This window comes from Hipposideros armiger, unplaced genomic scaffold (genome assembly GCF_001890085.2).
Source record: "Hipposideros armiger isolate ML-2016 unplaced genomic scaffold, ASM189008v1 scaffold_347, whole genome shotgun sequence".
Taxonomy (NCBI): Eukaryota; Metazoa; Chordata; class Mammalia; order Chiroptera; family Hipposideridae; genus Hipposideros; species Hipposideros armiger.
The window spans coordinates 115,321-141,667 of NW_017731697.1; the positions used below are offsets into that span (position 1 = coordinate 115,321).

Genomic DNA, 26,347 nt, shown 5'->3' on the forward strand with positions numbered 1-26,347 from the left:
CAGCTGTCAAATGACATAGCAATAACATAGATGCGAATGACTCTAGTACTTCCAAAAATGAACTAGTGCCATCTGTTGCAAACATGCATCATGACTTTTCTGAAGACCCAATAGCTTCTTCTTTACATCTTTAGTAATAAGAATTCTGTTCAGCTAGTTTAAAAGGGCAATTTTCAATGACTGCCCCTTTAATTTAGCTGTAATTTTGATGTGATCATGGGTGGAGGTGAGCAAAATTTACCTACTCTGCCATCTTGATCAGAAGTCCTACAATGTATTATTTAATGTCCAATTTTCTACAACAAAAAATTATAAGCTATGCAAAACACACTAAAAAGTGACCCATATTAAAAAAAACAACAAATCAATGTAAAGAAGCTATGTGTGGGCCCAGGTTATTAAAGGTTCAACACAGCTGTTATAATTAAGTTCAAAAAAAGTTTTAAAACTATGTTGTAAGAGTTAAATGAAAATGTCATGATAATGAGTCAACATATAGGGAACCTCAGTAGAAAAATAAAAACTAGAAAAAATATAAAGTCTAGAGTTGAAAAGTACAATAAACAAAATTAGTAATTCAGTAAGTTGGAGCAACAGAAGATATGAAATAGCAGAAAACAGAATCAGTAAAATTAGAGATAGATTAGAAGAAGTTATCCAATTTGAAGAATAGAGCAAAAAGAATTGAAGAAAAGTGAACAGAGATTAGAGACCTGTGGACAACATGAAGCACACCAACATACATATAACAGGACTCCCAGAAAGAGAGGAGGGGAAGAAGGGAGAGGGAGAGGGTCAATAAAATTTTAAAGAAAATGTTGCCCAAAGTTTCCTGAATTTGATGAAAAAGAATCTTTATATCTAAGAAGTTCCCTGAACCTCAGGAAGAACAAACACAAAGAGATCCACACCTAGACACTTCATGATTAAACTGCTGAAGCCAAAGATAAATCCTGAGATAAAAGAAAAGCAGCCAGTTACACAGAGATAAACAGTATGATAAATAGCTGACTTCCACCAGGAACAATGAAAGCCAGAGGCAGTGGAATGACAGATTGAAAGTGCTGAAAGAACAAAACTGTTCAAAGGAGAATTCTATATCCAACAAAACTATCCTTCAAAAACGAAGGCAAAATAAACATATTCCCAGATAAATAGATAAATAGAAACTGAGATAAAGTTAACACAATTATGTTTCATGAAATATTAAAGTACTGGTAAGTACTTTATGCTGAAAGGAAATGACATAAGATGTTAACTGTAATCCACAGAAAGAAATGAAGATCATCAGAAATAAATGCATTGATATATTTTTCTCATCTCTTAATTTATTTTGAAAACTGAATTTTATAAATCAATAGTTATAACTGTGCTTTGGAATTCTGATTACATGTATATGCAGTATATGTGACAATATTAGCACAAAAGGGGGAAAAGGAACTATATTGAAACAAAGCTGCTGTATTTTACCAAAATTAAGTTATTATTAATCTGAGTGGATTGTGATAAACTAAGTAATCCTTAGAGCAACCACTCAGAAAATATCTTTTAAAATATGGCTTAAAAGTAAAGAGAAGAATTAAAATGGTATACTAAAAACATTTAGCTTATTTGCTTATTAACCAAAAGTAGGAATGAAAGAAAAAAATAGAAGATAATACATAAGATGTATAGAAAACATTTAGCAAAATGACATTTGTAAATCCAATTACTAATAATTACATTAAATGTGAATGAATTAACACTTCAATCAAAAGGCAGAGATTTCTAGACTGGATGAAAAAGAAGGCCCAACTATATACAGCATACAAAAGACATATTTTAAATTTAGACACATATATGTTGAAAGTAAAAGGATGGAGAAAGATATACCATGCAAAAAGTAACTGTAAGAGTCAAATAAGTGGTTGAACCACTACCAGAGAAAACAAACTTCAAAACACGCAATAATATTAGGGACAAAGGCAGACATTTAATAGTGATAAAACAGTGAATACAATATGAAGGTATAAATATACATGCACCCAGTCAGAGCCTGAATACACATGAAGCAAAACCTGACAGAATTCGAAGAAGAAACAGACAATTCAACAATCATAATTATAGATTTTAATACCCCACTGTAAATGACTGATAGAATAGACAGAAAATCAGTAAGACTAGAGAAGATTTGAAAACACTAACAGCCAATTGACCCGTGATTTATTAAAAAATTCCACACCACTAACAGCATGGCACATATCCTCTTCAAACACACATGAAACATTCTCCAGGATAGATCATATGGTAGGCTGTAAAACAAGTCTTTATATATTCAAAAAGCATGAAATCATACCAAATATGTTTTCTGAGTACAATGGCATTACAGTTGAAATTAACAAATGAAATACATTTGGGAATTCACTAAATACTTAAAAATTAAACAACACACTTGAAAAAATCCAAGAAGGGAATTAGACAATATCTTGAACTGAATGAAAGCAAAAGGACAACATGCCAAAACTTGTGGGATGCATATAAAGCTGTGCTTAGAGGGTAATTTACATCTTTAAATGCTTACATTAGAAAAAGAAAGGTACCAAAACATTCTAAGCTCCCACCTTAGGAAACTGGGAGGAAAAAAGCTATTAAACTCAATGCGATCAGAAAGAAATAATAAATATCAAAGTAAGAGTCAATGAAATATAAAACCTAAACTTGAAAATCAATAACTAAAAGTTGGTTCTTTGAAGACAGCACCCAAATTGATAAACCTTTAGTTACAATGACCAAGATAAAATGAGAGAAGACAAATTACCAAAACCAGGAGAAAGAGGAGGCATTACTACTGACTCTTTAGAAATTAAAAGGCTTATGAGGGACTATTTTGAACAATTGTGTGCCATTAAACACATACACTAATTCAAGAAGAAATGGAAATCTGAATAGACCTATATAAGAACAAAAATTAATAATAATAAACAAATAGATATCCTTCCACAAAGGAAAGCTTAGGCTCAGATGGCTTCACTACTTAATTCTATCAAATATTTAAGGAAGAAACAATATCAATATTACAAACCCCAGTATTATCATGATACCAAAGCAAGACAAAATCACAAGAAAAATACAGCCAATGTCTCTCATAAATATAGATCCAAAAATCTTTAACAAGTTATTGGCAAAGTGATCCCAGCAAAAGGAATTAATCATAGGAATCCAAGGATCATTTAACATCCAAAAATTAATATGTAATATACATTATTAATAAAATAGAAGTTAAAATCCACATGAACATCTCATAGATACATAATAAGCATTTGAAAAATTCTGACTCCTCATGACTCAAGACTCAACAAACTAGGAATAAAAGTAACCTTACTTATCTGTTAAAGGGAATCTACAAATGTCCCACATGTAATATCATTCTTAATGATGAAAAGACTAAATGTTTTCCCCCTTAATACCTCAAACAAAGCAGAGGTATTCACTTTTACCATGTATATTTAACATTGCACTGGAGGTTATAAAAGTACAATGAGGCAAGAAAGAAAAAGGAAACGAGACTAGAAACTGAGAAGCAAAACTATCTTTCTTCACAAAATAATAGCATATGAAGAAAATAATAATGAATTTCTTTAAATGAAAAAACTATTAAAACTAGTTGCAGAATGAGATATATATACAAAATCAAGTATATTTCAATACATTAGCAACAAACAATTAAAAAAGGAAATTACTCAAACAATTCCATTCACAATAAGTTAAAAAGAATAAAATATTTAGGAATACACTTAACAAAAGATGTACAAGATCTATACAATAGAAAAGCTATAAAATATTACTAAAGTCAAGAAGATCTGAAAAAATGAAGACCCATTCAATGCTTATGGGTTAGAAGACTCAGTATTGTTAGGATGGCAATATTCCCCAATTAATTTAGATTCAGTGTCACCCCTATTAAAATCTCAGGAGGTGAGCAAAACAGGAGAAGGCAGACTTAAGTGTTTGTTATCCACAGAAACATTGAAAACCAAGCAGAAAGCGTCAAAACCAACTTTGTCAGAGCTCTGGAAAAACAGTCAAAGGTTCATAGAAATCAGGCAAACACTGACAAACAAAGGCATTTTCCACACAGTAGAAAAGCTTTGTGATATTTTTACATGTCCTTTCCCTAACCCCTCCCCAGTGCTGTGGCAGCTTTGAAGAGGGAAGCCCATGTTCCCAGTATTGGACCTTGGTTCCAGAAGAAGTAAAGTAGAACTTACTTGCAAATTATTGTATGTCTGTCCTAATCTGTCTGAGGGTTACCTGAAGGACTGACACAAGGCATTTGTCTCCGTTTCATCTAGTTCAGAACTCAGGCTGAGAAAGTGGTAGGCATTTCTCAAAAACTCTTCAAGCCAAGATAACAATGTACAGAAATCTAGAACAAACTATTATTGTCAAAACATACAATAAGGCCCATCCTTACACTTAGCACAAGGTCCTCAAGGCTCATCCTTGTAGCATATTGCAGAACTTCCTTCCTTTGGAAAGCTGAATGATAGCTTTCCAATAATGAATGTACGTGTATGCCCTACTTTGGTAATCCATTCACTGGTCAGTGGACACTTGGTTTTTTCCATCTTTTAGCTATTATGAATAATGCTGCTATGAACAAATATCTCTTTAAGACCCTGCTTTCAAGTCTTTTGGGTAGATACCCAGCAAAGAAATTGCTGGGTCAAATGGTAATTCTATTTTTAATTTTTTTTTTAGGAAACTCCATACTGTTTTCCACAGCGGCTGTACCTTTTTACATTCCCAACAACAGTGCAGGTTTTCAAAGGATTTCAGTTTCTCCACATCCTTGCCAACACTTGTTTTCTGTTTTTTGATAGCAGCCATCATAATTGGTGTGAGATGCTATCTCATAGTATTAATTTGCTTTTCCCTAATGATTGGTGATATTGAAAATCTTTTCATGTGCTTATTGGCCATTCATATATCTTCTTTGGAGAAATGTCTATTCAAGTCCTTTGTCCATTTTTGAATCGAGTTGTTTTTTTGTTGTTGTTGAGTTATAGGAGTTCTCTATAAATTCTGGGTATTAATCCCTTAATCAGATATATGATTTGCAAATATTTCTCCCATTCTGTAGGTGCATTTTTATTCTGTGAATAGTGTCTTTTGATGCACAAAATTTAAGACTTTTCATGAAGTCTAATTTGTCTATATTTTTGTTTGTTTCCTGTGCTTTTGTTGTCATAATCAGGAAATCATTGTCAAGTCCAATATTGTGAAGCTTTTGTCCTATGTTTTCTCCCAAGAGTTTTATTGTTTTAGATCTTACATTTAGGTCTTTGATTCACTTTGAGTTAATTTTTGTGTATGGTGTTAAGGGTCCAGCTTCATTCTTTTGCATGTGGAATCCAATTTCCCACCACCATTTGTCAAAAAGACCACCCCATTGAGTGGTCTTAGCACCCTTGTCAAAAATCACTTGACTGTATATGTGAGAGTTTATTTCTGGCATCTATATTCTATTCTATTTTTAAAAATATTTCTGTCTCTATGCCAATATGACACTGTTTTGATGACTGTACCTTTATAGAATGTTTTAAAATCATGACATGTGAGTTCACCAGTTTTGTTCTGCTTTTTCAATATTGTTTTGTCTATTTGTGGTCCCTTGAGATTCCACATGAATTTTAGGATGGATTTCTCTATTTCTGCAAAACATGTGTTTGGGATTTTGGTAGGGAATGAATTTAATCTGTAAATTGCTTTGGGTAATATTGACATTTTAATAATATTAAGTCTTCCAATCCATGAACATGGGATGTGTTTCAATTAACATGTCTTCTTTAATTTCTTTCAATGTTTTGTGGTTTTCATTGTACAAGTCTTTTTTTTTTTTAATTGGGGAATTGGGGGGATGGGAACAGTGCTGGGGAACTGGGTGAAGGGGAACATACAAGTTGCTGTCATTTTTGTTCTTCAATCTAGTTGTGGAGGATGTTGCTTCACTGGCCCAAGTTGGCACCATCATTGCGCTCTTCCCTGGCGAGGCAGATCAGTCGCCGGCTTCTGGACGGCCGCTCACTGCGGCTGCTGGCCGCTCACGCTGGCTGCAGGCCGCTCACGCTGGCTGCTGGATACACACGGTAGCCCATGGCAACCCACTGCCAAGGGGGCTGCAGCCTACGCCGTCGCCGGCGACTCATGGCAGCCCAGCTCCAGGTTGAGCTGTTGTTCAGCATCTTAGCTGTGGAGGGCAGTGTCACTGGCCCTCATATGTGGGATCCGAACCGGGGCCCTCTGGCATCCCAAGCGAGTTCTTAACCATCGCGCCACTCGGCCGGCCCTCATTGTACAAGTCTTTTAACTCCTTGGCTAATTCCTAAGTACAGCTGACCCTTGATCAACAGAGGTTTGAACTGTGTGGGTCCACTCATAAACAGATCTATTTCAATAAATATATGGTTGATATTACATATCCCTGGGTTTCACACCAACTGCACATAAAAAACAGTATTTTCGAACTGCAGTTGGGAATTTGCAGAGGCAGAGGACTGACCATATGCATTGTTCTACACCATTTTATATAAAAGACTTGAGCACCTGTGGATTTTGGTATTCATGGGGAGTCCTGTAACCAATCCCCTGTGGATATCGATGAATGACTGTAGTTAAGTTTTTGGGGAGTCAAAAGTTATACGTGGATTTTCAACTGTGCAGATCAGTGTCCCTAATCCCCATGTAGTTCAAGGGTCAACTGTAATTTTTCTTTTTGATGCTATTATAAATAGAATTGTTTTCATAATTTTCTTTTCAGATACCTCAGCTGATTTTTGTGTGTTGACTTTGTATCCTATTTTGCTGAATTCATTTAATAGTTCTAACAGCTGTTTTGAGGAGTCTTTAGGCTCTTATACACATAAGATCATATCATCTGCAAACAGAGATAATTTTACTTCTTCCTTTCCAATGTGGATGATTTGGTTTTTTTCTTGCCTAATGGCTCTTGCTAGAACTTCCAGTACTATGTTGAATACAAGTGCTGAAAGCAGGCATCCTTGCCTTGTTCCTGATCTTAAACAAAAAGCTTTCAGTCTTTCACCATTGAGTACTATGTTTGCTGTGGATTTTTCATATATGGCTTTTATTATGCGGAGGTAGTTTATTTCTATTCCTATTTTGTTGAGTTTTTTTTTTATCATGAAAGGGTGTTGAATTTTGTCACATGCATTTTCTGTATCAATTATGATGAGCATGTGGTTTTTATCCTTCATTTTGTTAGTGTGGTGTATACATTGATAAATTTTCATATGTTGAACCATCCTTGAATTCCAGGAATAAAACTCACTTGGTCATGATATATAACCCTTTAATATGTTGCTGGATTTGTTTGCTAGTATTTTGTTAAGGATTTTTGCATCAATGTTCATAAAAGATATTGATCTGCAATTTCATTTTCTTGTAGTCTCTTTGTTTGGCTTTGGTTTCAAGGTTATGCTGCTCTCATAGAATGAGGAAGTGTTCCCTCCTCTCCAATTTAAAAAAAATTATTGAGAAGGATTGGGGTTAGTTCTTCTTTAAATGCTTGTAAGAATTCATAAGGAGCCATCGGATCCAGGGCTTTTTGTTTGTTTGTTTGCTTTAAGATTTTTGATTACTGACTCAATTTCCTTACTAGTTACAGGTCTATTCAAATTATCTATTTCTTCATGATTTAGTCTTGGTAGGTTTCATGTCTAGAAATTTGTCTATTTCACCTAGGTAATCCAACTTGTTGGAGTACAATTGTTCATAGTCCCCTGTATAATCATTTTATTTCTGTAGAATTGGTAATAACATCCCCACTTTCATTTTTTATTTTATTAATTTGAGTTTTTGCTGTTTTAATTAGCCTATCTAGCTAAAGGTTTATCAATTTTGTTTATCTTTATGAAGAACCAACTTTTGGTTTCATTGGTTTTTTTTCTCTATTGCTTTTCATTCTCTATTTCATTTATTAATCTTTTTATTTGCTTGCTTCTGTTAACTTTGGGTTCAGTTTGTTCTTCTTTTTCTAGTTTCTTAAGTTGTAAAATTAGGCTGTTGATTTGAGATCTTTCTTGTTTTTTAATGTAGGCATTTATAGTTATAAATTTCCCCCTGAGCACCACTTTTGTTGTGTCCTATAAGTTTTGTTATGTTGTCTTTTCATTTTTATTCATCTCTTAATTATTTTTCAATTTCCCTTGTGATGTATTTCTTTGATACATTGGTTCTTTAAAAGCATTTTTTAATTCTCCATTCATTTTGTAGAATGGAGATGATTATGGAATTTGACAAAGCATTTTATTATTAATAAAACTTGTACCACATGTTTAAAAAGTGCATTGTTTAGTTTCCACAATTTTGTGAATTTTCCAGTTTTATGTTATTGATTTCTAACTTTATCCTATTGTGCTAAGAGAAGGTACTTTGTATGTTATCATCTTTTAAAATCCATTGATTTTCATTTGTGGCCTATCATAGTCTATCCTGGAAAATGCCTGATGTGCACTTGAGATAATGTGTATGCTGTTGTTGGGTGGAGTGTTCTGTATGTTTTTTATCTCTAGCCAGTTTATTGTGCTGTTTAAATCCTCGACATCCTTACTTATTTTCTGTCTGGTTGTTCTATCCATTATTGTGAGTAGGTTATTAAAATCTCCAATTATTTTTGTAGAACAGTGTATTTCTCCCATTCTGTCAGGTTTTGTTTCACATATTTTGATGGTCTGTTGTTATGTGTGTAAATGTTTATAATTGTCATATCTTCTTGATGTATTGAGCCCTTTATTAACATATAATATCCTTCTTTGTCTCTTATAACCTTTTTAAATTTAAAGTCCATTTTGTCTGATATCAGTATAGCCACTCCTGCTCTCTTTTGGTTACTATTTGCATAGAATATCTTTTTTCATCCTTTCACTTTCAACCCTTTTGTGTCTTTGGATCTCAAGTGAGTCTCTTGTAGACAGTAGAGAGTTGGTCATGTGTTTGTACCCATTCTGCCAGTCTCTGCTTTTTGATTAGTTTAAAAATGGTTGCATTTAAAGTAATTACTGACAAAGAAGAACTTACTTCTATCGTTGTGCTTTTTGTTTTCTATATGCCCTATCGCTTTTTTGTATCTAATTTACAGCATTCCTGTCTTCTGTTGCGTTTAGTTGATTTTTTGTAGTGAAATGTTTAAATTCACTCTTAATTTCCTTTTGTGAATATTCTATAGCTACTTTTGTAGTTACCATGGGGATTACATTTAACATCCTAAAGTTATAACATTATAATTTGAATTTATATCAGCTTAACTTCAATAATATTTTTTTAATTAAGTAAACCAGATTTAAACTTTCTTAACCTGGTGTAAGATATCTAAAATCTCCAGACCAGGCCACAAACTTAACAGTAAACCATTAAAAGCATTTCCATTAAAATAAAAAAAGTAAATAAATAAAAGGAGACCTAGCATCATTTCTACTGGAGTTTCAAACCATTGCAATAAGACAAGAAAAAGAAATAAAAGATAAAAAATAGGAAAGGAGGGCCGGCCGAGTGGCACGATGGTTAAGAGCTGGCTTGGGACGCCAGAGGGCCCCGGTTCGGATCCCACATATGAGGGCCAGTGACACTGCCCTCTGCAGCTAAGATGCTTAACAACAGCTCAACCTGGAGCTGGGCTGCCCTGAGACGGCGTAGGCTGCAGTCCCTGTGGCAGTGGGTTGCCATGGGCTACCGTATGTAGCCGCAGCCAGCGTGAGTGGCCAGCAGCCACAGTGAGCGGCCATCCAGAATCCGACGACTGATCTGCCTCACCCGGGAAGAGCGCAATGATGGTGCCAACTTGGGCCAGTGAAGCAACATCCTCCACAACTAGACTGAAGAACAAAACCACAGCAACTTGTCTTTTCCCCTTCCCCCAATTCCCCAGCACTGTTTCCATCCCCCCAATTCCCCAATAAAAATCTTCAAAAAAATTTTTAAAAAACAGGAAAGGAAGTGATGAAACAATCTTTATTTGAAAACTTTAATTTGAAGCTTGTGGTCTCTATATACTAGATATTAATTCCACACTGAAAGTAGATGTAACTACTCTGTATGCAACAAAGCCAGCCAGGGACAAAACAAAACCCCACACTGACAGAGAGATAGTGATTGATGGGTTGGGATTCCAGTCCCTAGATAACTGAAAGCCTGTAACTGACCGAACACTTTCTTACCGGTAGTGCCAGAGAACCATCATCCCTTCTACAAGCTCCAATAAAGGGATTGACCCTCCAATAAAGGGATTGACCCTGCACTTCATTCTCTTACCTTTTGGGGAGATGAGTCCCCATCCTGTAGTCCAGCAGGTGAGGTTCTGAAGGTTCACGTCTGGGGGTGCAATGCAGACGGGGAGTACAGAATCAGAAAATACAATGCGGGTTTTCAGCTGCACCAGAGCGATGTCTCCTCCAATAGGGTGGTACATTTCGTATGTATGATGCAGGATCACCTTATTCACCTCAAACCACTGGGTGTGACTGCCTGCAACCTTAAGGTTTACAAGGCCCACATACATATCAAACGCCGCACTGTCCCTGTTCCTGTAGGGAGAGAGAACAAAGGCATAATGGGTTGAGAACCTTGCATCTGGGGTGAGGAACCACCATCAGGTCACAGATACAGGGAGGCCTGGAGCATGGCAACCTGGTATCAGGCTATCAGTCAGGATGTGGGAAAGCAATCCCCTGTAGCACAATCAGGATTTCCCCCAAAGAAGTCCTGACCAGGGCCCATGGAGGAACCATTAGGATCTGCTGGCCACGAACGGCCCAGAAGAGTGAGTTTGTCAGGTGTACAGTGGGCTGCCCACTCTCTCATCAGCTCTAGTCCTATGTTGTGTCTCCTCTCCTCTCCTCCTGTGATGTGTGTCTCCTCCCATCTCATCCTGTGATGTGTCTCCTCTCCCCCCTCTCCTCCTTAATGTGTATCCTCTTCTTCCCTCTCCTCCTGTGATATGTCTGTCTCCTCTCCTCACCTCTCATCCTATGATTTGGCTCCATACCTGTCTGATCCAAGAACAGATGGCCTAAGAATCCCTCAACCTTGTGCAGGAGAAGATATAGAGAATGGGACCTATGTGCTGGACCCTAAACACTCTCTCCAATTCTGAGAAGTCCTAGCCTGGCGTGTCTTGCGTGGTCAGCCTCATGGGACCTAGACATCCGTGGGTATGGCATTCGGCACCACCCACTCACCTGCTGAAGCAGTGGGCAGCCGACAGGATCCAGTACTCATGGATGATGGACCCGCCGCAGATGTGGAAGCCCCCATAGTGCACGCTGACCTGCCACGGCCACTTCTTCTCAGGGGTGTCCATGCCTCCCATGATCTTCCCCTGCACGTGACGTTGGCCACAGGCTGAGGGGAGAGGGGCACAGCGCATGAGTAACAGCCACATGGGGGCAGGCCAGGCCACAGGCAAATGAGAGGAAGGAACTGGGGGTGGACAAGGACAAAAGGGGAGCGTCAGGCAGGGATTAGATGACAGGGGAGGAGCGGAGAGAGGACAGAAGGCAAGGCAAGGGTCTCCAACGCAGGGAGGGGGACAGAGACAGTAAGTGCTGGACTGCCGCTGGGACCGCTTCTAATCCCTCCTGGAGGAGTCTTACCTACATCACGGCTCAAGGAAACCCCCTTGATGTCGGGGTACCTGTGGGCCGTGGCCACAACCCTGGTGTGGGGCAGAAAGAGCAGGAGCGGGAGAAGCAGGAGCAGGAAGAGCCTGCAGGCAGCACACTGCAAAGCTCCAGGCCCAGCACGAGGGCGGGAGAGTGAGGCGGCCATGAGGCTGTAAGACCCCAAGGGTGCGAGAGCTGGAGCCCACCAGATTCACGACAGCACCCACTTGACGGCACTAAAGTGCGACACTTGACGGCGCTAAAGCGCGACACTTGACGGCGCTAAAGCGCAACAGCCTCAGGGCACGCAACATGTGAAGGCGCCAACCCGATAGTGTCCCACATGTGATTGAACCGTGAACACCTGGTTTTACCCCTGCACCTCAGACATGTGATGGTGTCCTCCTGCCCTCTGCATATGTGAGGACCCCCTGACCCCATGGCAAGTCACCGCTCTCTCACTCCCTAGCATGGAGGAGGCTATGGTCAGTAGTCTCGCTTCCTGGTGGGCTATAGTCAGTGTTCTCCAGTGGTCTTGTTTCCTGGAGAGATGTTGATCTCAAGGGTCAGCTGGGTGGCTCTTGGCTGATGCAGTGGGAATAATTTCACCCTGTGTCTCCCAGCACCCAGCCAGCAATTAGGGATGTGGTCATATGTCACAGTTACAGCATTCTAGAAATGTGCAAGCACTTTTCATGCCTCATCTTGATCATATTTACTAATGTGACATTTATCAAGCAAGTTATATGACTGTTAGAGAAAAAAAGAGTCAGGAAAACTGCACTATACCGCTTAAGCCCAGTGAAAACTTCAGAGCTCTGCTGTTGTGACAAAATGTACAGAAATGAACAGGACTGTGTTGCAATAATACTTTATTTACAGACACTGAAATTTGAATTTCATTTAGTCTTTACATCTCATAAAATATTCTTGTTTTTCTCCAAGCATTAAAAAATTGTAAACACCATTTTAGTTCATGAGTTATACAGAAATAGGTAGTTTGTCAGCCTCTGCTGTAAGTGTTTCTTATGTATATATTTAAGTAGACTTTATTTTTTATAGAAGTTTTGGGTTCACATCAATTAATTGGAAGGTATAGAGGTTGCTAATGGGGGAAGCTATGTATGTGTGGGGGGCAGGGGATATTGGGAAACCTCTATACTGGTCCCTGACTTACAATGATTCAACTTTACAGTTTTTTAACTTTACAATGGTGTGAAAGTGATACCCAAACAACCACTCTGTTTTTCACTTTCCACTGAAGTTTATCTCAATAAATTATGAGCTATTTAATAAAATAGGCTTTGTGTTAGATGATTTTGCCCAAATGTAGGCTAAGGTAAGTGTTCTGAACATGTTTAAGGAAGGCTAGGCTAAGCTATGATGTTCAGTAGGCTGTGTATTAAATGCATTTTTTACTTATGATATTTTCAACTTACAATGGGTTTGTTGGGATATAACCTCATAGTAAGTTGAGGAGTATCGGTAATGTGTTGCCAGTAATTTGTCTCTTCCCTCACTGTTACTTGCACTTTAATGTGTTTCAAGTGTGTTCATAGTTGCTCAGTGGAGAATTTTTATGATGGCTGCTTTAAAATCTTTGTCCAATAATTCACACAATGTGTTAGCTTGATGTCTATTGGTTGTCTGTTCTTATTGGACTTGAGATTTTCCTAGCTCCTAGTGTGAGGAGTAATTTTGGACTGTATATCCTGTGCATTTTAGGTATTACTTTATGAGGCTCTGGTTCCCACTTAAATCTATTTTAGCAGGCAGTCTACCTGTTTGGTTCAGAATGCACATCCTGGCTCACTTTAGTGGACTGTGGTTCCAATGGCTGTTGAGTTTTTAAAGTCTCTGCAGGGCTATTCTGGTCTGTCCACTTGCATGTTTTCCCAGATGACAGGACTCCAGCTCACCATCTTCTCAGTGCTGGCTTGGGATAATGAGTGGTGTTGCCTCCTACTCCAGATGGGAACAGAAGTTACTACATGGACACTAACACGTGTCCAGCTTGGCACCCCATCCTTCATGCAGAGGAGTGTGGAAGACATATAACATTGGTTCTCAACTAGGGGTGATGTTCCTAAGGCATGTTTGGTAATGTCCGGATACATTTTTATTATTAAAATCGGGGGAGTGTGCTACTAGCATCTAGTAGGTTATCCAGGGATGCTGCTAAACATTCTACAATGCACAGGACATCTTCCACAACAACGAATTCTCCAGCTCCAAATATCAGTAACGCTGGGGTTGAGATATCTTAGCCTACAGGCTTGACAAAGACCAACTTACTATAGGGGAAGGGGTTGGAATGTGGCTCCCCACCAGTGAAGCCAGCTTCTTCAGTGCCTTTTGGGAGACAAAAATGCAGCTTTCCTCATGTTTGCTTTGAGAACAGGCCGGATGTTGAAAAGGTTCCCATCATGTTGGGCCACCCTTTCCTGGACTTTGGCTTTTCTTATGGCATGTGCATGTGCATGTATGTGGCTGTTGGCATTTCCAGTTTGCAGGTATCTCTGACCCCAAGTTGGACACATAGGAGGAAAGAAATAGCCCAGGGATCCTCCCCACTGGGTTGTTCTTCGAGTACTGAGGTCCCTAGCTAATCTACCTCAGAATCTTTTGGTAGATGACTGCTGGTGGTGTGATTAGTGTCAGGAATAAAATGGAATGTGTTCATCATTCTTGTTTAAACCTAAAGGAATTGGAAGTATTTCATAATTTTAATTTTTTTCTTCTGCCAGCTGTTTGTGTCCCACAAACTGCTATTTTCAACTTGATTGATTTGGTGTTTATTTTTCATGTTGGAGGCTTTCCTTAGATGTCTGGCATTCCCTTGTCTTCTATTTGAAATTAAAACTAGTGCGATAAAGAGTGATCAGAAAATCCAGGGTGTGGACATGGCATATTTACTTTGAGCTTCCCAGTGAGAGAGCTGGGTGAGTCATGGGTTGCTGCTGATATCAGCATCTTTATGACATCCCTCTTGGGCTTGTCAGCTTCATAAATGATCCCAAACTCCTTCCTGAATGGCAGGAGTCTTACTGAAGGGTTCTGGCAGCTCAGATGGATAGTGTCTGTGTATTAACATTCTGCATTAAATATGTTCACTATCTCCTAACTTTCCAATGCTGACACCCAGGACCCTAAACTATGCCTGGGACTGTCCAATGTGGATTACCTATTTTACTCTCTGCAGAAAACAAAACTCCAGATTTCTGCAATAGGAAGACACAGTAGTCCAGAGGTGTGGAATGGGGAGAAGACTTAGGGATATAATTGTTTGGAATAGTTTCCCCCCGATACTCCTAGTTTAGCATTCCTTCCCATAGTCAGATCCAGACATACTGGTTCTTTTTGAGAATTCTGTGCCATAGATCATGATGTTTTCAGTTTTCTTCATGGTCCCTCAATTCTAGTAAGTCAATCCAGCTGTCAAAACTTTTTTTTATTAAGGTGTAATTTACACAGTGAAATTTACCCAATCATGCAAGTTTTGACAAATGCTTACAGTTGTATTACCCCCACAATCAAGCTATAGGAGAGTTTCACTGCCCCCCAGTTACCCCATGTCCCCTTCTAGTCAAGCCCTCCTACCCCCAGCCCCTTGAAACGACTAATCTAGTTTTCCATGCACATAGTTTTGCCTTTTCCAGAATTTCATATATGTAGTCGTTTGAGTTTGGCTTCCTCTACTTACCGTAACACATTTGAAATTCATCCATGTGGTGGCCAGTAAAACAAATTTGGCCTGAAATTTTATTCTCTGAAGGGTTTATAACTAGGAATTAAATTTCTATAACACATATAGGACTGTTCAGGTTGTTGGTTTCTTCTTGAGTGAGTTTTGGTACTTTGTATCTTTCAACAAAATTGTCCATTTCACTGGAGTTGTTGAATTTATGGGCATAAAGTTATTAGTAAATATTCCCTTATTATCCTGTCAATGCCTGTATTAATAACCCTCCTTCATTCCTGATATTGGTAACTTCTAACTGCTCATTGTTTTATATATGAAGGCTATCGTTTGTTTTTGTATGCTACTTTACTGAGTTTTCTTTCAATTTGTGATAGTTTCACATTGATTCTTTTTTTGTTAATGAGTTGTAAGATTATAAATTATTTTTTTAATTAGTGTATTGGGGTGACAATTGTTAGTAAAGTTACATAGGTTTCAGGTGTACAATTCTGTAACACATCATCTATATAGCGCATTGTGTGTTCACCACCCAGAGTCAGTTCTCCTTCCATCACCACATATTTGATCCCTTTTACCCTCCTCTACTACTGCCCTCCCCTCTGGTAACCACTAAACTATTGTCTGTGTCTATGAGTTTTTGTTTCTTCACTTGTTTATCTTGTTCCTTTGTTGTTTTCAGTTTTATATCCCACATATCAGTGAAATCATTTGGTTCTCTACTTTTTCTGTCTGACTTATTTCGCTTAGTGTAATAATCTCAAGATTCATTCATGTTGTCACAAATGACATTATTTTATCTTTTCTTATGGCAGAATAGTATTCCATTGTGTGTACATACTGCAACTTCTTTATCTAATCATCTATCGAAGAACACTGTGGTTGTTTCCATGGCTTGGCCACCGTAAATAAAGCTGCAATGAACATCGGAGCACATATGTCTTTACAGATAAATGCTTTCAGATTTTTTGGGTAAATACCCAGGAGAGGGATTGCTGGGTCATATGGTAATTCTATTCTTAATTTTTTGAGGAACCTCCGCACTGTCTTCCATAGCAGCTGCACCAATCTTCATTCCCACCAACAGTGTATGAAGGTTCCTTTTTCTCCACAGCCTCTCCACTTATTATTTGTCTTGTTGATGATAGCCATTCTAACTGTTGTGAGGTGATGCCTTATTACGGTTTTTATTTGCATTTCTCTGATGATTAGTGATGTTGAGCATTTTTTCATATGTCTATTGGCCATTTGTATGATCTCTTTGGAGAAATGTCTATTCAGGTCCTCTACCCATTTTTTAATTGGATTGTTTGGTTTTTTGTTGTTGAGTTGTATGAGTTCCTTATATATTTGATTATAAGTTCTTGATATATGGTGTGCAAATATCTTCTCACAGTACTGTGCTGTCTTTTCACTTTCTTGAATGTGTTCTATGACACACAAAAGTTTTAATTTTAAAGAAGTCCAATGTGGGCCGGCCGAGTGGCATGGTGGTTAAGAACTGGCTTGGGACGCCAGAGGGCCCCGGTTCGGATCCCACATATGGGGGCCAGTGACGCTGCCCTCCACAGGTAAGATGCTGAACGACAGCTCAACCTGGAGCTGGGCTGCCATGAGTCGCCGGCGACGGCATAGGCTGCAGCCCCTGTGGCAGTGGGTTGCCATGGGCTACCGTGTGTAGCCAGCAGCTGCAGTGAGCAGCCGTCCAGAGGCCGGCGACTGGTCTGCCTTGCCTGGGAAGAGCACAATGATGGTGCCAGCTTGGGCCAGTGAAGCGACGTCCTCCACAACTAGACTGAAGAACAAAACAACAGCAACTTATCTGTTCCCCTTCCCCCAATTCCCCAGTGTTGTTCCCATCCCCCCAATTCCCCAATAAAAATATGAAAAAAAAGAAGTCCAATATATGTATTTTTTTTTTTTGCCATTTGTACTTTGGGTATCATGTCTAAGAAACCATTGCTTAACCCAAGCTCATGAAGATTTACTCCTGTGTTTTCTTCTAAGTGTTTTATAATTTTAGCTCTTACATTTAGGTCAATGATCAATTTTGAGTTAAATTTTGTGTATGATGTGAGGTAGGGATCGTTTTTGTTTGTTTGTTTGTTTTGTTTTTTGTATGTGGCTATCTAGTTGTCCTAGCACCATTTGTTGAAAAGACTAATCTTTTCCCATTGATTGTCTTGGAATCCTTGTCAAGAAACAATTGACCATAAACATAAGGGTTTATTTCTGGATTTTTAATTCTACTAATGTATAGTTCTATCTTTATGCCAGTTCCACACTGTCTGGATTACCATAGTTTTGTAGTAACTTTGTAACCACGAAATGTAAGTCTTCCAACTTTGTTCTTTTCAAGATTGTTTTAGCTATTCTGAGTTCTTTTTCATATGAATTCTTGGGTCAGCTTGCTAATTTCTGGAGTAAATTCAGCTGGAATTTTGATAATGATTGCAATGAATCTATAGATTAACTTGGAAAGTATTACCATCTTGTCCAGCAGATATCTTGAAGTCTTAATCCTGGTACCTCAGAATGTGACCTTCTTTTGAAATAGGGTTATTGCAAATTGCATATAATTAGAGTTAAGATGAGGTCAAACTGGAATAGGGTGGGCCCTTAATCTACTATAACTGATGTTCTTATCAGAAGAGGATAGAGAAGCATACAGGGTGAAGATGGCCTTGTCAACACACAGAGAACGCAATGTGAAGGTGGAGGTAGAAATTAGAGTGATGCATCTACAAGTAAAGGAATGCCAAGGATCGCTGGCAATCACCAGAAACTAGGAAAGAGACATGGGATAGATATTCCCCCAGAGCCTCAGAAGGAGGCCCACCCTACTGACACCTTGATTTCAGACTGCTGGCCTCCTGAACTGCAAGAGAATAAATTTCTGTTGTTTTAAGCCACCAAGTGTGTGGTACTGTGTTATGGCAGCCCTAGGAAACTATTACATATTTTGTTAACAGGAATGGGGTCTGGCAAGTCCAAAGTAGCCTGGAAACTGTGGCAAGAGCTGAAGTTACAGTCTTGAGTCTGAAATCTGTAGGGCAGGTTGGCATGCTAGAAACTCAGGTAGCGTTTCTATGTTAGTGTTGAGGCCTTCTTCCTTCTTCTCCAGGAAACAGTTTTTGTTCTTGAGGCCTTCAACTGACTAGAAGATGCCTACTCGCATATCAAGGGTAATCTCTTTTTCTTAATGTCAACTGATTGTAATTGTTAATCACTTTTACAAAATACCTTCACAGCAACATTTAAACAACATCTGAACAAACAATTGAGCCCCATGGTCTAGTCAAGTTGATACATAAAATTAAGCATGACAGTCCTCCCTTGTCAACTTTGCAGCCATACACATCTAATCCATGCTTAATCTCCAAACAAAGACAATAGCAAAGTCATTCTTCTGTCCAACTTTGATACAGCCATCCTGAACAACCAAAAATGCATTAACTTTCTCCAGGAGAGGATGAAGAGTCCTTAGGGGATGCACGCTCTTCTCCTTGATGTCCTGTAAGTCACGCACACACATACATTTGTACACATACACATGCACACACAAATTCATAACAAAGTGAGGAAACAATACTCATTATAATTACAGTCCTAGTTTTTTCAAATGGCCACAGGTCCTGTTGGGATTTATAATCTCCCTCTTCTACTACTCATTGCATATTCCCTTTGCCCTCAGCAAACACCTCAGCTAGTCGTGGTTGTTTGTTTCGTGGGGTGACTCAAACCTTTATTCCTGAAGGATCTGGGTCATTAGCAGTCCTGCCGGCATTGAGTTGTTGCAGTTTCCCATTGGGTATCATATCTAAGAAACCATTAGTCACAGGGCAGGATGATACTAGGAGACATGGTAAGGGAATCTCGTGTATTCCTTACCTCCTGTGTAGAGCAGCACCTAACTTCCCCTTGGTAATCAGGATCAATCACCCAGACAGCACAGTTCCTCTCATTTTTTGCCTGTTTACTTAGAAGCATGAGGAGCTAAAGCTAGCTGGGTGGCAGTCTTCATTTCCAGTTTAATGGCATCATTGTTGTGTCTCCTTATAGAAGCATTCCTCCCTGTGAGCTAAGACCTCTGAACCAGGCTTAGGAAACGAATACACAATCTTAACAATATTAAGTCTAATCCATGAGCATGAATGTCTTTTCATTTATTTAGATCTTTAATTTCTTTCCAGATTTCTTGTAAATCTTGCATTTCTTTTGTTGAATTTATTCCCAAGTATTTTATTCTTTTTGATGCTATTGTAAGTTGAGTAATTTCCTAATTTCATTTGGTTTATTATTGCTAGTGAACAGAAATGCAGTTTATTTCTGTATATTGATCTTATGTCCTACAACTATTACTAGTTATAACATTTTTTACTAGGTTCCTTAAGATTTTTCCATATACAAGATCATGTCATCTGCAAGTACAGATCATTTTATTAATACTTCTTCCTTTCCAATTTTGATGAAAAAAAATTTTTTTTCATTTCTTTTTCTTGCCTAATTTTGAACAGAAGTGGCAAGAACAGCCATCCTTGTCTTGTTCCTGATTTTAGGGGGAGAGCTTCCAGTATTTCATCATTAACTACAATGTGAGCTGTGAGTTCTTCCTAGATGCCTTTTATCAGGTTGAGGAAGTTTCCTGATATTCCTAATTTATTGAAGTTTTTGTTTTTGTTTTAATCATGAAAGCGTGTTGGATTTTGTTAAATGCTTTTTCTTCATCTATGAGATAATCATGTGAGGTGGGGTTTTTTTTGCCTTTATTCTAGTAATACATTAGTTATGTTAGTTAATTTTTGGATGTTAACTCAACCTTGCATTCCTGGGACAAATCCCCCACTTAGTCATGGTGTATAATACTTTAATATGTTACTGGATTCAGTTTGATAGCATTTTGTTAAGGATTTTTGTGTCTGTATCATAAGAGATAATGGTCTGTAGTTTTCTTTTCTGGTTTTAGGATCAGAGAAATACTAGCTTCAAAGAAAGAGTTGAGAAAAATTACCTCCTCTTCTATTCTTTGGAAGAATTTGTGAAGTATTGGTGTTAATTTTTCTTTAAATGTCTGGTAAAATTTACTATCAAAGTTACCTGGGCCTGGGTGTTTAATAGTGGGAAAATTTTAAATTACTAATTCAATATCTTTATGTTGTGGGTCTGTTCTTATTTGTATTTCTTCTTGAGGCAATTTAAAGGATTTGTCCAATTCGTCTAAGTTATCTCATCCGTTGGTGTTGTTCTTGGTTTCCCTTATGATCTTTTTTATTTTGTTAGGGTTAGTAGTGATGACTCCACTTTTATTCCTGCAGTTAGTAATTTGAATGCTCTCTTTGTTTTTCTTGGCCAGTCTAGTTAAATCACATTGATTCTTTAGGGTTGAACTATATATTTAAAGTATCAACAAGAGACCATTCTAAACCATTCTTTCCCAGTTCTTCAGGTTATTTTCTCCTGTCTGATGTTGGGCTAATAATTTCAGTACTGGGTGAAATTAGTTGCTTCATGGGGAATGAATCTGGGTCTTTCCCTTAGGAAATATGATGACTTGGGAGTGGAGGATATATATTCATCATGAATATTATGTATCCATATATTTCTATTTTAAATGTTTTAGTGAGAAATGCATTGTACATTTAATGTAATGTATTCATTATCTTTATTTCTATAGTGATGAAATTTTGATTGGTATTTATTCTTTCACCCTTTCAATGGGAGAGAAAATACATACCTGGTTCCTCCTTTTAAGTGGTGAGAGAAGCCAGTGCTGCCATTCTAACACACTGTGGCATCATTTAGAAGGTTTTCTGCACAGAGCCCTCTTCTCATTTCAAGCCACATTGCTCAGTTCTTGTGTGGCTCCTGTGGCTCCATATGTACATATGTACAGAGAACCAAGGAGTCCTGATGGTACAGGTCAAATATAGGAATCCTAGGGTCTCTCATTTCATAAACTTTTAAGGACTCTATTAGTATCTCAGAAGTAATTACCACCCAGTAACACTGTTCTGTTTTGCATACAATCCCTGAATATCTTACATCCCACCAGCGTACTTCAGGACTACTACCCTTCAAGGCTTGTCAGACCCACGTCTTGCCTTCAGGGAGTCTGACACCCTGAACTCTCTTTCTGAACCCTCCTCAGACCCCCAGGCTGGAGCATGCATACCCTGGATGGCCCTGACCCCTCAGACAGTCCATGTAATTGGCAGAAGGCAAAGCGCATTTGGAGAAGAAAGCTGCCCTATTTGAAAAGGCAAGGGCATAAGGGGGTGAGGAAATGGCATGGAAAGGAGGATCTTGAGGAAGGTGGGTAGGCCTCTCCCCTCATATCATGGTGAAGAGATGTGTGCAGTTGCCAGGAGCTGAGCTTCCCACAGTGCTGAAACCTGTATTCTCTTTGAGTTGGGTGCAGGAGGTGAACAGGGCAACGACTATTTCAGAGTCATACTGACTTATCCGTATGGCTGGCAATACGGATGAAACATATGGATATAGCATGTTTTCATTTATCTCCAAGCAGTTTGAGCCAGATCATCATTATAATTTGTTAGCCTTTTTTTTTTCTCTAAGTGAAGCACCCTGGGAAGAGGAAGGAGTTTGCTTTGAGCTAAGAAAGGAGTCAGTTTGCCTGTCTCCTGCACCCACAACCCAGTCCCCAGGATCTCATGACCAAGTGCCCTGTCTGGCTATGCTAGGAACTGACCAAGATCTGAATCTGGTTAGCCCAGGAGGATGTCACTCTCTAGTCGTTCATGCCCTAGAGACACATCTGACCCCTCCCACACCTCGCCTAATGTTCACAGAGCCCAGGAGTGATGTTCCTCTGCATGCAGATCTGGAGTCCCATGAGACACAAGAGAGCTGATGAGAGAGGATACTTGGAAGCCCTTCTGCCACAGCCCAGCAGGCCGGGGATGGCTTTGCTGCAGTTCACTCTTCCTCTGGTCCATTGAGATCTAACGAAGCTTGTAGCCCTGGGCTGTTCTCATTAGCACTGGGGCCTCAGGATTCTGGGTGCTCCTGGCTCGGGTGGGGGGCTTCTTTTTCTGCCTGCCCTTCCTTACCCCAAGTGAGTCCCTATGGGTGCTTTCTCATCATCCAGACCAGAGTGTGGAGTATTCCTGGAGCCAATGCCCATTGTTCCATACTTGGATTCAAATGCAAGCTCCTATTTGGTGAGGGCATTCCCTTAAAAGCTAAAACATTTAAACACCATTAGCTTTCACCTCTCATTTTTGCCACAACCACCTACACTCCAAGGTAGCACTTACTTCACAGGAAAACTTTGTTCTATCATCTTGGCACATAACAGGTCATCTTAGACTTTTCCTAAATGAAAACTAAACACTGATACATGAGCATCAAGGATACATATGAATTTCAATCTCCTGGAGAAAGGTCTCAGGGCTTGCAAACTAGAGGAACACTTCCTATTATTTCTTCAAGCCCAAGTGGAAACTGTGACCTATAGTCAACAAAACATAAAAATGTGTTGTTGACAGGAATTGGATGTAAAGCATGTTAGGACCACATGCTTCGGGGACCAAGGTTTCATTGTGGGCTTGTGATTCATGATGAAGACACAAGTGCTGATATTCTCACTTCTCAAACATGAAAGCGCCAGCAAGCATAAGAAAAGGCAAAACTGAAGTAGGTCACTGCCCAGACAGAGCCAGGGAGGAGATGCAAACGATGTGATAGCCAGCACCCTTTTCTAGTCCTAACTTCAAAGTGATGCTCTGAGCTTCTCTCAATGTCAAATAGAATGGTGAGAGCACCGCTTCCTGTTCCTGATTTAGAGTGATGTTCCAAGCTTTTTCTAATGTCAAATAGAATGGTGAAGCATCCTTTTCTGTTCCAGATTTACAATGATGCTCTGAGCTACTCCCCAGTGTCAAATAGGACAGGGATAGTACTTTTGCCTGTTCTGATTTAGAGTGATGCTCCAAGAGTCTTTCCAATGTCAAATAAAATAGTGATAGCACACTCTCTCTCCTATTCCTGATTTAAAGTGATGCTCCGAGCTGTCCCAATGTCAAATACAATGCTGATAGCACCCTTTGTTGTTCCTGATTTAGAGTGATGCTCTGAGCTTATCTCTTCTTGTGATGATTTTGGTGCAGTCTTTCTTGTTTTTGCTTTGGATACTCTCTGTCAAGTTAGGGAATTGTCCTTCTTTACTAAGATTTTTAAAATCATATATTTATAACGATCATTATTAAATACCCTCTTACTGTATTGAAATGAGATTGTCTCTCTTTTATTTTATTAATTTAAATTATATGTACAGAGGGTGCCAAAAAATGTATGCACATTTTAAGAAAGGAAAAAACTGTATTAAAATTGTAATACTCAATATATACTGATAACAAAAGATGACTACAAGTCATGTGTATACATTTTTTGGCACCCCTGGTATGTATATAATAATATGATCCCATCATTACATTTCTGCAATGAAGAAACTAAAAAAAAAAATTCAAGGAAAAAGGAGTGAAAGAGAGAAATTAAGTGTGTCCTATGTAGAGAACCTGTTTGTTTTTTTTTTAAAGTTTAAAATCCAGAAGAATGTTCTGGTACTAGGAGAATTTAGTAAGTTGATTTGAGATAAAATATAAACATTCATATGTGTACACATAAGCAACAAATATCCAGGACACAAACTTTAAAAGATGACAGCATTGGGCTGACCGAGTGGCGCGATGGATGGGAACTGACTTAGGACACCAGAGGGCCCCGGTTCGGATCCCACATATGAGGGCCAGTGACGGCTGCCCCCCACAGCTAAGATGCTGAATAGCGGCTCGACCTGGAGCTGGGCTGCCGTGAGTCGCCGAGGATGGTGTAGGCTGCAGCCCCTGTGGCAGTGGGTTGCCATGAGTTAAAAAAAAAAAAAGATGACAGCATTTACCATACAACAAATTTATTCCCGAATTTGGATTACCTAATGTAGGATAAGAAAAATTATAAAACTTTATTGAGATGTTGAAAATGAATGGAAATATACAGTGTTTTGGATATAAAGGCATAATGTCATAAATATAATTGTGTCCAAATCAATGTATGGATTTTTCGCAATTCCGATAAAAATCCTGACATAGTTTTTTTGTTTAAATCAATCTTTCCATGAGAAAAACCTCAGAGTCACTCTGTGTCTAACTTTTCATTGTTTAGAACAGAAACTACATAGGAGGATATAAGAACTAAGCTTGTATCTTAAGCTTGGAATATTCCTGTACCATTCATTAGCCAGCCCTTAACATGTGCTGCTAAGGTATCTTGGTTATTCAGTTGTGACCAGAGAGTACTATTTTTTATATTTTAATTTTTTAAAATCTGCATATAGATTTTAAATGTACACTCAAAATCTTGTTTTAAAAGTTATAATTCTTGGGGCCGGCCATGTGGCTCAGTTTGCTAAGAGTTAGCTTAAGACTTCCGGAAAGATGGTGGAATAGACAGACACTATGCCAACTGCCTCCCAGGATCACACCAAAGTTACAAATAATTTATACAACATTCAACCTCAGAAGTTCCCTGAACACTAGATGAACTGAGCCTCTAAATGAAGGACTTAAAGAGGAGGCCACATCGAGTCTGGCAGGAGGGGCGGAGATGAGAGAGGGCGAACCCCGTAAGGGACACCTCAGCGATGGGGAGGCTTCTACAGTTGGGGAAAAGACCCTCTGGCCCCACACCAAGCTCACCAACCCAGTGTTTCTTTGCCAGGAAGACGAGTTCTATGACAGCTGGCAGTAGAAATTATTGAGGACTCTCTTTGCTCAACTCGGTAAGGCTGAGGGGAGCTAGAGAACCAGTGGAACCGGCACATGGACTCGCTTGCTGGTGAGCACTCATCTGGTCCCTGGTGGAGGGAGTGGCTGTGTGAGCGGGACCCAGGAGCCTGCCGAAAAGTACTGAACTGGAGCGCCTTTGGCACGGGAACTGGAGGTTTGGGGACCATTGTTCCCCTGGTGTGGAGCTTCCACACAAGTAGTGTACAGGACGGCACCATTTTTTCAGGGTTGGCCCCTCCCACAGAGGGTCAGGTCCGGGACTGCATTGGTCTGGTGGAATTGGCGCAGTGGTGTGTGTGTGCGTGTGCACGCATGCAGCCTTGGATCCCCACTCTCCACACTGCTTGTGCTGCATAGCCGGGGAAACACCTGGTGGGTGCACTGTGGGTCCAATAGGCTGTTCATTGAGATGCAGAAGTGCACAAGCCTCTTTGGGTCCCCATTCTCCGCATTGCGCATGCAGAGTTGCCAGGCTGGTGATTGGCTGTTGGGCAGCTCAGCCTGACCTGCGATGGCTGATTGGGATAGGCTGAGACTGGGAGCTTTCCTTGGAGTGTTTGGCTGTGAGCTGTGCACCTGAGTGATCTGGCCGGGGCTTTCCTGGCGAGTTTGTGCAGGCTGGTTGCCGGTGCAGGAGTACATGCTGCTGACTTGGAGGAGTCACTGACCACATCCTGTAGTGCCTTGGGGGCCTGCCCCACCCACTTAGAGCAGTGTTGCCAGGGGTACCCTGAGCCCCTGGTGCCTGCCCCCCACCTACACAGGCCACAGAGGGTTTTTTGCAGCAGCAGACAGCCTGCAACAAACTGTGAGGGTTTTTGGTGGTGAGCACAGTTCCAGAGCACACAGCAGCTAATTGGGGGAAGCTCACTGCAAGGCTGAGAGGGAGGCCGGCACATGATGTGTTGAAACCTTCCCCCCTACAGCTGGTGCTGAGTTGCCCAGAATCTCTCTATTGCTGAGCAAGTGGTCTGCAGATTAAAGCGGGTGGAGAGCCCCTCCCCCCACTTTTTTTTTCTTTTTCCTTGTTTTTGTTATTGTTTTTGTTTGCCTTTCTAGGTGATCTAATACATCGAAGCAATCAGACAGCCAGAATGAAGAAACAAAGAAACATGTCCCAAGTAAAAGATCAGAAGAAACCTCAAGAAATGGAACTAAATGAAACAGAGGTATCCAACCTTTCAGAG

At 39.5% G+C, this 26,347-nt stretch overlaps 1 protein-coding gene across 2 annotated transcripts in view; it reads right to left on the bottom strand.

Moving 5' to 3' along the window:
* PRSS38 (serine protease 38) overlaps positions 1-26,347 on the bottom strand; it is a 127,828-nt gene that overhangs the window by 32,227 nt on the left and 69,254 nt on the right. Inside the window, exons 1-3 of one of the 2 annotated variants that reach the window (XM_019661414.1) lie at positions 13,439-13,871; positions 11,235-11,397; positions 10,309-10,580 (exon numbers count right to left, since the gene is read on the bottom strand). In XM_019661414.1, coding sequence (XP_019516959.1) covers positions 10,309-10,580; positions 11,235-11,397; positions 13,439-13,460 — 457 coding nt within the window. In that variant the 5' untranslated portion in view covers positions 13,461-13,871. Of the gene's footprint in view, positions 1-10,308; positions 10,581-11,234; positions 11,398-13,438; positions 13,872-26,347 lie in introns of those variants that run through there. The other variant, XM_019661415.1, reaches the window with a different exon arrangement.